Source organism: Centropristis striata, chromosome 10, assembly GCF_030273125.1.
Source record: "Centropristis striata isolate RG_2023a ecotype Rhode Island chromosome 10, C.striata_1.0, whole genome shotgun sequence".
NCBI classification, from domain to species: Eukaryota; Metazoa; Chordata; class Actinopteri; order Perciformes; family Serranidae; genus Centropristis; species Centropristis striata.
Window position 1 is genome coordinate 20608743 of NC_081526.1, and position 12869 is coordinate 20621611.

At 38.6% G+C, this 12869-nt stretch overlaps 1 protein-coding gene and 1 pseudogene across 1 annotated transcript; both read right to left on the minus strand.

Moving 5' to 3' along the window:
• Positions 1-4965: 4965 nt before the first annotated feature.
• Positions 4966-6865, minus strand: LOC131979318 (uncharacterized; annotated as a pseudogene).
• A 3972-nt stretch (positions 6866-10837) lies between these two features.
• On the minus strand, positions 10838-12282 carry LOC131978713 (trace amine-associated receptor 13c-like). The gene is made up of 2 exons (XM_059342434.1): positions 12113-12282; positions 10838-11654 (listed from the first exon to the last, which is right to left on the minus strand). Exons 1-2 carry the CDS (start codon positions 12280-12282, stop codon positions 10838-10840), a joined length of 987 nt encoding a protein of 328 aa, XP_059198417.1.
• Positions 12283-12869: the final 587 nt, after the last annotated feature.

The window sequence follows — 12869 nt, forward strand, 5'->3', positions numbered from 1 at the left end:
CATAAAAACATCAATATGTAACCTCAGATATTGACAAGTTGTTGATGTGTTTGAGTCCAGTTGTGTCTTCTCATGTGGAGCATCAGAGGTCCACCTTGTCTGCATCACCTGCAGAGGAAAACTTTACACAGACAAATAGAGATGTAAGTAAAATATGTGTTACAACGGACAGGCTGTATTTTCATTTCAGTTTTAATATACTGATTATTGTTCAGGATAACGAAACACATTCAACAGTATTAACTACTCTCAATATAGCCTGTTAGTAAACGTTATCATGCTTTGCACAGTTCCTCCTGAAATTCAGACTTAACGTTATGTGTTAACTAAAGTCGATCACAATCAGTCGGTTTCTGGAGTGTTTTCATATTAAAATGCCTGCTTTGATACTGATATTAAATAAAAAAGATAAAGTCTGGGGTCCTGTGCCGTCAAATTTTACGTTAACGAATATTTCACAGTCCGAGTCTTTATAACAAACTCCGTTATTTCTGAACCATGCTTAAATGTGATGCTTTTTAATTACACAGATATTATTGTAATTACACACAGACGAACACGTTAAATTGGGCCGAGTGTAGCGTTAACTTGATGCAATGGTAAGTTTAGTCATCATTTCATAACATCGCATGTTACCATACTAACATGGTGAAGCTTTATTTTCCAAACACACAGACGCTGTGTTTGATTCCACGTATTACAAAAATAAATTATAACACTTCTGTATTACTTATGACTTCAGTCACCATACCGGTTTAATAATATCTTCTTTACTTCACTCCCGTTAGCATCGAAGGCAGCATTAGCTGGCTAACAAACTACTGTAAACGCTAATAAATGATCATTTATAAATAAAATAAAACGAGAATAACACTCACCAACAACTGGAGCTGGCTTCTTGTGGAGCAGTGGTACAGCTCACCACACAGCAGGTGGTGTTATTAGTCCGACGTTTGCCTGTAAAACTCTCCGACAGCCGACAGGGAAAGTTTCCAGTGAATTAGCCACGGCGCTAGTAGCTACAGACAGCTAGCGGCTAGTGCCGTCCGCTACGTCACCTGTCACTCAGAGCGGGGACTGCTTTATTATGCAGAATTTTCGAAACTTAAACTAGTGAGATATAAAATAATTCACCCCCCTCAGAGTTGACAGGAAATCTTCTTTTGAGAGTAGAGCCATCGTTTGAACCAGGCTGTAAACATGTTTATTTCAACTGTGAAATCGGACATTTTAACATGACAGTCAATCTAACTTGCTCCCTTCTGCAGCCTGCCTCAAGCGGCGAGTCGAGGAATTGCAGTTTTTGGTACTTCCGCATAGGCTTCTCAGCTCTGGACCGGAGCTTGCCGCTTGCAAAGAGCAGAGGGAGACTGAAGGAGAGTGGGGGTAGTTAAGCTGGCTGAAGCCATGCCAGCACATCTGTTTCAGGTTAGCCCATCACCAGGAAATCACTGCACACACACTCACTCTGTGAAGCCACACCCACAACATGCAACACAAAATTCACCACCAGTGTCACACAAAATGCACCAAATCTAGTGCTGATACAGTCTACCCTGTTACAATGGCAGCACCTGGCAACATGCGGTAAGAAGCAATAAATATTTCTCTGCCTGGCTCAAATATCATGAAGTCAGGTTAATAACTTTATTTTGTTAGCTTGCTAACTGTTTGAACACGGTGTAGTTTGCTTGCTACATCATCAATGTATCGTGTATAGACGGTGTCTTGTTTACAAACAGTAACAGGTGTGCACACAGCCAGGGGGCAAGAGCAGGAAGAGAGGGAAGTTTCTGCTGCCTCCACTATGTTTGGCACGTCTGAACTTTTAATGAAGTTTAACAGTTATGGACTTTAACTTAATGACTTAATTGGTTGAAGTTCATTGACTGGCTCAGCAATATGCTAGGCAAGCTATTGTTACCAGTTTAACATGCTAGGCTAGCTGTTGTTACCAGTTGAACATTAGTGCCTCGTTGTCATAATTTCATGTTGGTCAGTTATATTAGTGTTGTGTAGTCTCTGTGTTAGGCTGATTTGCTGTTGTCTGTGCTAGCTTGATCAGTTGTTGATAGATTTGGAGTTGATAAACAGACGAGCAGTTGGACGTGAAAATTATGATTTTAGTGTGACAGTGTTAAATTTGCTAGTAGGACATTTCTGTCTCTGCAGGCTAATTTGCTCACCCATGGGGATCTTTTTAGATATGTAAACATTTGTTTCTTGAGCATTAGTAGAACACCATTTTAAACCAAATAACATGTATCTCAACAACATGTCCATCTGTTTTCAGTCTCCTCTGATTTGTGAGCTCTAGATAAGTGTGAACGCAAGCCACTCCAAGTTTTAAAGGAACACGGACATTTCAAATGAATACAAGGCAGAAAATGTCCACGGCCAAAATGTCCATGTTTCAGTAGATCGTGTTTAAGATGTCCCCCCTTTGATGATGCCACAAATTTGCAGAGCTTGCACTGCCATTCCATACACTGTTACCTTACTGTGGGTTAAATGGGGGGCACCAGTAGCTCACAACAGGGCAAAGATCATACAACAAGGTGGTGGCGGTGGTGATCTGGGTTCAAGTGTGTCCTGCTGCTATTCGTCCTCCCTCTCTTTATTCTTTATATGTGCATTTCTATGGCTCCGACACTCATTCTGTAACGTACGGGGAAAAAATCAAAGAGTGAGCACAATAAAAATCTCAGACAGCAAGTTGAGAGACTATAGTCAATATTTATAACATCTATAACTTAGAATAAATATAGGTTATGCTTTGCTACTTTTACATCAAAACAATGTACCTCGCCACTCTTTTTCAACAGTTGTTTCTGATGCTGAAAATCAGATTTTGAAAATATAAACCCATGGCATTTCATTCCATAACAACCAAACATACAAGTCACTATGAATTGCATACTTATATATCTCAGTGAATATAAACCAGGCTTGGCTGGATAGCGAATTATTTAGTTGACATTCAAAATCTCTCTTTTCTTGTGAACTTTTAAAAAAAGCCTACTGTACATTCTGTCACTCCAGTGTCAGGAGAATTGAAAATTAAGACAGAGCGCAGCCTGTGACTTTCAGGTACATGAGAGACAACGACGATAAACAAACACAAGCACATGCGGCAACTTATCTTTGGCATTACCTTCCTTGTGTTTAATCTGTATTACTTATAACTCAATTTTATCATATTATTTTCACCTAGAAATATTGTTTACCTTTGTTGCATGCCTGTTAAGCATATGAAATTAAAAAAAAGAGAAAAAGAGACGTGAGCTGAGACCATAGACTGTATATAAATAATGGACGTAGTCACCGTGACGTCACCCATTGGTTTGTGGACTGCCTGTTGAAAGCCTTGAGTTCAGTATTATACTCGCCGCCATCTTGCGTCGCCATCTTGTTTCCGATACGCAGAGCAGACCATAATTGGACTGTGGCGGAGCGCGAGGGATCTGACGACACTGACTACACGCCTCTCTACACCGGCAACCCAACTGAGAGAAGCCGCTGCTAATTCATGTTAGCATTAATTGGAGCATTAACTGAGATGTTAGTTTTGGCTCGCAAAAAAAACAAAACAAAATGTATCTTTCTTACCTCAGAAAACTGAGCAGCGACAACTTGGAGTGTCTGTTAGTCCAACCAAACACTGAACAAGACATTTTTACTGAACAAAACGTTCAAATAAACTGTCATTAAGTGAAAATACAGTGTGAAAGGGTCAAAGTTATGAGACCAAATCGGTAAACGTCCTCTTTTCTATCTATATAACGTTATATATAACTTTATTGACACGTTGCCGTGGATACGCATTGCTCTGCTTCTCTCCTGGTGACGGCTCGCCTTGTCAGTGACCTGTAGCCACACCCATTCATATGCTAATTAGCTTTGGTGAGGGATGGCCTTGTTGTGATAATGTTTGTCAACTGATATTTCATGCTCCTGTCTGGCTTCCGTAACGAAGGAGGGTTATCGGAAAAACTCCCATATCTCCCTGATAATTATCAGGTAAATATCAGGGTTATATCGGAGTTTTACAGAGTAGTTACCTTGTAAGAGAGGTGGAATTGTACTGTAAAAGGAAGCGTGGTTTGTTTCAATGATATTACCACGTACTTTCCTGGTAATTGTACATAATAATCATCTACCACCCATCAGGGTGTGTAGTTTTGAACATGTTATCTGGCAAAAACTCCCATATCTCCCTGATAATTATCGGGGTGATATCGGAGTTTTACAGAGTAGTTACCTTGTAAGAAAGGTGGAACTGTACTGTAAAAGGAAGCGTGGTTTGTTTCAATGATATTGCCATGTACTTTCCTTTACATAGAGATACAATGCATTTTGTTACACTCCTTCACACAACCTGTGACAAATATGCAAAAACAGGTGAACTGTCAAAGAGACTAATTTTAATCCTCTTAATCTGCAAAATACAATCCGCAATACTCAATACATAAAGTGCAAAACAGTTTCTTACAAAACAAGTTGGACATGTTAGAAAAAAGTGCAGTTGCATCTTACATGGAAATCTAACACCAAAAAAAGTGTCACGGTCAGAAGAGGTAGAAATAATCATAACAAAATAAAACTTTGCTGATCCAACGTGCAAACTGACAATGCCTACTACTACTATACCTAAATAAAACAAGTGAGGCTGACAACATCCTAGTGGAAATGGCAGGGAGTGGCTAGTCAACGGTTATTAAACGATATCAAACTCTAGGGGCAAAGATAAAAGACCTTTGGAGAAAAGAAACCAGGGTCCAACTACCCACTAAAAGGTTTTTGGATACAAGAAATGTGGTTGAATCCCCACCAGATAGTGGGGAGTGCAGTAATACATTAAAATAAATGTTTTGTTTTTTTAATGACATGAAATTACTGCACTTTAGAGCTTGATCCCTCACTTTGGCATTTTATATTTGATAGGGAGCAGCTCTGTGGCCTTCCTCATTTTTTCGATTTTTCCTGCAGGGGTTTGTTGGCATCTAGAAATGCCTTGCATAATTTTGCGTAGTTCGCTAAAGTCTGTTTTTCTTTGAAGAGCAGCAGATCCCCAAAGTCTGCGCCTTCTGTGGCTATCATGACTTCGGCAATGACCGCAGTCCCTGCAATGGTATTCCTGTCCACTCCAAGTTCTTCACAGGTGTTGGTCATGCTGCGGTTTCGCCTGAAGACTTTTAGGACCGCTTTGTAGTGGTGGACAACGTCCTCTGGGCTCAGAACTACAAAACAGATCATCAAAAAAATATATAGATTAACACTGTGTAATAATTCCAAATATATTTATAATCCTGACATGACATGAAGATCAGGGGTTAAACCAGTCATCTTGTGTCTGCAGTGCACTACTCTTCTTCACTCCATGGTTAAATTGATACAGCTGTGGATACTCTCTACATAGCTGTTTCGTAATTGGGCCAGCCTTGACTCTGGTAAATATAGCCTATATAAGATTGTGTTTGGGTGGAGGAGAGAGTGTTACCTTAGTATTATGCCACATCAAAAAAACAACAACAATACATGAACATGCTACACTGAAATTACGATGGAAATGTGACTGCAGTGTCATAATATAAGATGCTTCCACTAACATGAACATCTTCGCTAGACCTTGGTAGGTCCATGTGACAGGAGTCTGAAAGCCCTATGCAAAAAGCCATCAGCCACCAGGTCATCTAGCTTCAATGTAATGTAATCAAAATAAATAAAACAAATTCAACTTTTGCCTTTAATGTATAAAACGGGGTGCATTTACCAAATTTTGGGGGCATTTAAAAAAATAAAAATAAATGGTGCACAATATTGCTGAAGTGTAATGTAAACAACATCGCTGTTTGTGTGTGCGTTGTTCCAGAGGCAATAGAAATGTGAGCCATCTTTGTCCAGATGATGGGTTACCTCTCTTTCCAAATGATGAGGGTTTTTTGGATTTGCTCTTCTTCCAGTCATCATCAGAGGAGTCTGAAGACCCATGCTTTTTGTGTTTCTTCTTCTTCCTCCTCTTCCGATCCTCATAAGAGTCATCTTAGTCAGAAGAGTCAGAGGAATCCCCATCCCTCATTTTGCAGTTGCAGAGATGCGTCAGCCCTGCTTCCAGGACTACAGAAGAGAAATGGCGGACAGCGAGGGTTTGGGGATTTCAAGTCACTGACTAAACACTCTTTCAGTGATTGCTGTCAGAATATAGAGCCATTTCAAACTTATTTTAACACGAAAACATTGTTGGATGTTCCTTTAACTAATCAAGACTCCTTTAGATTGTATTTACAGCCTTTTTGGAGGAACAGTATAGATACCTTTTGAAGTTGTGTGGCCGACCTCTGTGTGGAGAGCCTTCTCTCGGTTGAAGTCACGCTGCTGTTTCAGGAGTCGGTTCTCTTCTTTCAAGAGACGGATTTCTTCCTCCAGTAGCTGGTTCTCCCCTTTTAATTTTTGAAAGTCACCCTTTAACTTTGGTTGGTGCCTTTGTTGGTGCATTTTGTTGAATCTCTTCAAATAAAAATAGTGCATAAAGATGTATTAAATACGTATTATGTTAGGATTATCTTATTATTTCACCATGTTCACTCCGAAATTTGTGTTCAGTCATAAGCTGTTCTATTTAATTTACACTTCTAAGCTTTGTAGGTCCCTGAATACCCAGGTATTTGAACTAAAATTAAGATAAAAATCATTTCGGGGGTTTAGCTCGTCTTTAAGAAAAGAGTTCCTGACAGCCTGGCGCCATGCAAGACCACTGTATGTACAACAAAGATTGAATAAAAAACCATTAATTTATGGTTACGACTGGCTATGGGGAAAACTTAAAATGGTTTATCTTACCATCTTTGTCAGACTGGATCAACATTGCAGGGTTCTCCTCTGGTGCAGTGTGCTACTTTCTTTTGGTTTTGCGTGTGTTCGGCATGACTATAAGGGGTAAAGGAAATACATTAAGATGCATTTTTCAGAAAGTAAAAAGACATTTGGAAACATTGTCAAGAGAATTTCATAAAAAAAACTCCACTTTTAAGTAGTAGTGAAAATAGCCAATCTACAAGTTCACAACGCATGTGTGTATTTAATGTCTCTTCTGTATGAATAGAAAATTCTCAGTTATGATTTAAAAAAAGTCTCTGTGAGAAGTCATAGGCTTAATGTATCTCTAGAATGTAATAATATACATAAATAATAGTGTTCTATCATGGTAGTTCTCAAGACCCCCAGGGGTCCTTGGGGGGGTTCCAGCCTGGGAGTCCAGAGCAAAATTAGTTAATAATTAGGCGAGTTTATATAGCATCAAAATTAGTTTAAACACTAACTTAGCTAAACTGGAATATTTTCTAAACATGTTAACACAGGTCTTGTATGGGGGTCACTGGCACAAACATCTTTCAGATAGGTATGTATTGTAAATACTGTACTAATTTTAGGATTTTTTAAAATTATTGTTTGTAAAATGATCAAATTAGTGAATAAAGTGGAGAGGACAAATAGTCAAAGTGCTGCTATGTATTCTCCAATAAACTACATTCATCATCTAATCTTTTAATAAGCAGTACATTAAGCCTATATATTATTATACTGTTAATACTCAGTTATATTAAAGCTTTTCATCATGTTCTGTTTAGCTGATGCTATTATATTGGTTACATTTCACAGAATTGAATCTCATTATAGTTGATTTTACCTCAGGTAACATCCCCTGGACCAGTGGCGAACTCAGAGGGGGGGCAGGAGGGGTGACCGCCCCCCCCTCGTGCCTCCATGGTTGAAAAAGCAGACAGTGGCTTATCTGGTTCACGTTGGCAAGCAAAGAGGTTTGATTGCTCCACCATATTCTCAATGCAGGCATTAATCAGCAGGCCCCTGAAGTATTCAATGGGAGACTTCACTTCTGTGGCTTGGGGTAGACTGCCTTTCCATTGTGGGACTGGAAGAATGCTCCTGCTCTTCTTCCACACCAGCCCTTTAGCCTTTTTCCTGCTTTCTGTGGATGAGGTGGACCTAGAAAAACAAGCAAATATCCTTAGTATGTTATGAAAATACCAGTTTAATCCAATACATAAATAAAGGCTGGAAAATAATTAGCAATGCATTTTACACTCACTGTCCTCACTGTCTCCACTGTCCTCATTCTCTGGCTCATAGTCTTCATCACTCTCACTGCCTTCATCACTCTCACTCTCTCCTTGCTGTGTTGCCAGCTGCTAGTTTTCTTCATCACTGAATCCTAATTCATCTTCACTACCATCTACTGGGAGGGCTAGATTTGCTTTCTTCAGTGAGGAACCATAAAATATTGTTGTATTCATTCTGTAAATGGAAGAAAGATGTGTCAAATATCATCATATGCAATGCGGAAAGGACTCACAAAGTGCATTATTATAGTAGACTATAGAAGATCAGTGTACACCAATGCAATAACTATTAACTTTACTACAACTAACAGTCAAATATGTATCTGTCAAATTGATGGACCTGAAAAAATAACTAAATGATTCTACATGGTTGTGGAGTCCATAAAGTTTACAATATGCTTTTGAACAATAGGCCTATAACTAAATACAAAATGTTATCAACATGCCAGGCTAACAATTCATAATGGTACAGTGTTGCCATATGGCAACATACACATTTTTAACACTTTCTATGATTTAATGATCAAGTAAAGTGCAATAAACTACAGAATAATGAACTTAACTCACCTATTATGGAGTATATTTTTTTCCCTGTTGAAAACACTTTTTTAGTTGATTTTTGAGGAGTCAAATGCTGAGGCTCCTCCCTGTGAAAACGTCTGCAGAAAAGGGGTTCAAAATGGCCTCCAGAAAGTCATGTGACAAAAATTTAAACACCGCTATAGGTTTAATTAGAATCCCACTCTGTTAATGCATTGCATCATAACTGGGGATGTATTGTCTTTATGTAGAAGGCTTAGAATGGGTTGTACCATAGAGGGTTAATATTGGTTATCGTTATCGACCAAAACGTTTATATTGGTGCATCCCCTTCTATAAATATCTAAAATGACAGAAACCATCATGGGGGAATGATTTATTTACTTTGTACTTTGAGGTTTTAGTGTGTCCCAGACAGGCAGACCTGTATTCAGATATCTGCTGAATGAGAAGTAGTTGAACTCACTTGGAAAATCAAGTACATGGGAGAGAGAATAGACAACAAAGAGTCAGCAGTTCAAAAAACTGTTACCGGTTTTCACTGAACTTCATGCCTTTCTACAGAGCATTTCTGATAGAAGAGTAGATTATTCCAATGTTTTAAATGTTTCAACTATAAGATGCTGAATTTTTTGTGTGAAAAACTCACAATGCCCCGAGACTTTCAATATGGTCTAATTATAGTCTGTTTATACATGTAGTTGTGTGGCTTTTCCGGAAATAACATATTTTGAGATGTCGAATTTAAAAAAAAAAAATTAAATTTGAAAAAAAAAAATCATACTATGGGATCCTGAAATTTTTTCTGAAACAGTAATTACATTTTTAAATGTCCTGATACTCTCAAAATGGGCTTATTATAGTCTGTTGATACACATAGTAGGGTGGCTTTTTTTTTTATTACAGAAAATCACTATGTTTTGACAGGTCCAAAATTTGGTAAAAATGTCTAAGTCAAAAGTATAAACCTGGATGAACAGCAACTTTCTCAAACTCAACTGCAGCAAATCAGAAATCATCGTCGTTGGCCCCAAATCCCGCCTCCCCTCTTCCCAGGACTTCTCACTGAACATTGATGGACACACAGTTACCCCCTCCCCCTCTGTCCGAAACGTCGGCGTCACCATGGATCCAACTCTCTCCTTCAAATCACACATCAAGAACATCACCAAAACATCCTTCTTCCACCTCCGCAACATCTCACGTCTCCGCCCAATCCTGTAATTCATGCTTTCACAACCTCCAGACTGGACAGCATTCTCTACGGCCTCCCCTCCACCAACCTTCAAAAACTACAATATGTCCAAAGATCAGCTGCCCGATTGCTCACCCACTCCCGCTCCAGAGAACACATCACGCCCATCCTTCAGCACCTTCACTGGCTCCCAATCCAGCACAGAATCCACCCCCATCATCAGGCCCAAGCACCGCACCGTTGGCGACAGAGCCTTCTCCACTGCTGCCCCAACCCTCTGGAACTCCCTCCCTACTCACATCCACAATTCAGACTCACTCCACGCCTTCAAAAATCAACTCAAAACCCACCTTTTCAAAATAGCTTACAAGACCTGAACTCTTATCTCTCATCTCTGTTTAGTTCTGTTTTCTTCTGCATTTTGTGTTTGTGTGTGTCTAATTCCTGTTATGTTAAGCGACTTTGAGTACCTTTAAAAGCGCTATAAAAATTGAATATATTATTATTATTATTATTATTATCTTGTCAAATTTTTTTCAGGAAAAGTTCATAGAATTTCCAAAAGCTCTGATACTCTCAAAATGGTCTTATTATAGTCAGTTGATACATGTAATAGGGTGCCTTTTCCAGAAATTACAAAAAAAACCCCACCGTATTTAAAGATAAAATTTGAAATAAAAGAGTCATACAAATGTCAGAATAATTTATGATTTATTCTATATTGTAAAATACCTGATTACTTTAAGATTCAGTTGTGTATGTTCACCAACTTCTAGTCACACCTGTGGGATTATGGACCTCATATTGTAGATATCATCACATTGTTCGTTTTTCAACAACATTTTGCGCATCCCATTATTATTTGACTACTCCTTTTTAATATAAAAATCAGCATTGAGGGAGAAACACAAAAATGTTATCTTGTTCTCACCAATTTCATTATGCCATCGTTTTTACAACTTCTCTACAGTATGTTGGCCTCACAGGAGCCAGGCTGCAGGATCTGAAGAGTAACAATGAGTTTAACTGTTTTTCTGAACCAGGGGTAAAAAAAGGCATAAATCAAAGGGTTTAGACAAGAGTTAAAAAAGAACAAATACGTCACAAAAAATGCAGTTGAATAATCAAAGGAACTGTGCCCAACAAGGTTTATACAATAAAAAGGGGAAAAACACATTAGAAACACAACAACCAAAACACCAAGAGTCCTGGCTGCTTTCAGCTCAGATTTCTTTGCTGTTTTAGTCACTGAAATCTGCTTTGTGACAGCTGTAAAGTGAGAGCGCATGGCACGAGCTTGAGACACAGCCACAACAAATACTCTTGTGTACAAAACTATGATGACAGTAATGGGAGTAATAAAGTTTAAAACAAGATCAACGTTAGCCGCTGATGAGTCTGATAAAGCCTCACACACGCCATCACAAAAAACAAAGATTTCTTTTTCAATCAGATCCAAATTTAAAAATAAACTATTGTATGCAAAAGAGCAGAGCCATACCAGACAAACACATACTTTAACTCTATTCACAGTGATTCTGGTGGTGTAATGCAGAGGGTCACAAATAGCCACATGGCGGTCAACTGATATGAGCACCATGTCTCCAACTGAGGCAGAGAGAATAATGTAGGACACATAATAATACAGGGAACACATAAGGTCACCAAGAAACCAGCAAGATGATATTTGAAATATTTCAACTGGCATCACCAGGAGGCCCACAAGCAAGTCTGAGACAGCCAGAGAGAGGAGGAGGATGTTGGTGGGTGTGTGGAGCTGCCTGGAGGAAAAGAGAAAAGCATCATTCCACAAAACAAATCTTCATGACAAAATAGCCCAACAACTCCTGCAACATTTCATAAAGAGTGACTTATGAATTTGAATGCTTTCTGATTAGACATAAAGTTTGCATGTATATATATATATATATATATATATATTTTTTTTTAATTGACTACACTTCATATATATATATATATATATATATATATATATATATATATATGAAGTGTAGTCAATTAAAAATAAGCCTACTACAGGACATCAACCATATGGTGCTGTGTCGAAGTCAGACATTTCAGTGTTATTGTGCAGTCAGTAAGACAGAAGATAAGACTAGTGTTAGAGGAGCAACATTATTCACTACCAATTCAAAGTTCAAATTATTCTATCTACAGCAGTTATTCACATGTTTAAAGTACAAAACCTGTGAAGAGAAACTAAAAAGTTCATCTCTGCCTGAAGTGGGAGACTGAGATGATGATGAGCAGGTTGAGGACCGCAGTGAGAACAGAGATGGAGTACAGCACAACAGTGAGCAATGTTTCAGGCCAAATAGACTGTGGCTTCCAGCAGGAGATATTGCCGAGTTCTGGGAAACAGAGCTCCCAATCATCCCCAACCTCCATCTTCAGAGATCTGCAGATAGCTGCAGCTCTGGCAGCTTTCTGAACAAAACTGAGTCATGTAACTGATTTACCTCTCTCACATTCTCATAATTCCACCCCTCCTTTTCCCCTCTGTGTATTTGGAACCCTCACCCTCTCTCCTATCACATATGTTTTTATGTACTCTTTTGTCCCTTTTTTCATATTATTGGCCTGCAAATTACTTTTCAGTTACTGAAAAGACCAAAGCAATCTTAAGGAAAATTAGGCTTTTTCATTCACTCAATTGAGTCCACCCGAAACAGCAGGATGTCAACTCAAAAGGCTTCAAGGGGAAATAATAGGTTTTTCCAGAGATTTGCAATTCAGTTGTTGTGGCAACACAACACACAATCACAATTGTTTACAAATATGTATACAACTACTCTGTACTATGAAAATCATAGTACGTCTTTTTTACTTGTCAATCTTTGGACCAAATAATTGTTGCTGGGAAAACTAAAATCCTTTTTATTAAGTTGTTAGTTGTTGTGAAGTGTTTTGGTGTATTAAATGCCTTTGACTTTGGCATCTGAACCTTTCCAGACCAAAGTACATAATCTCACCAG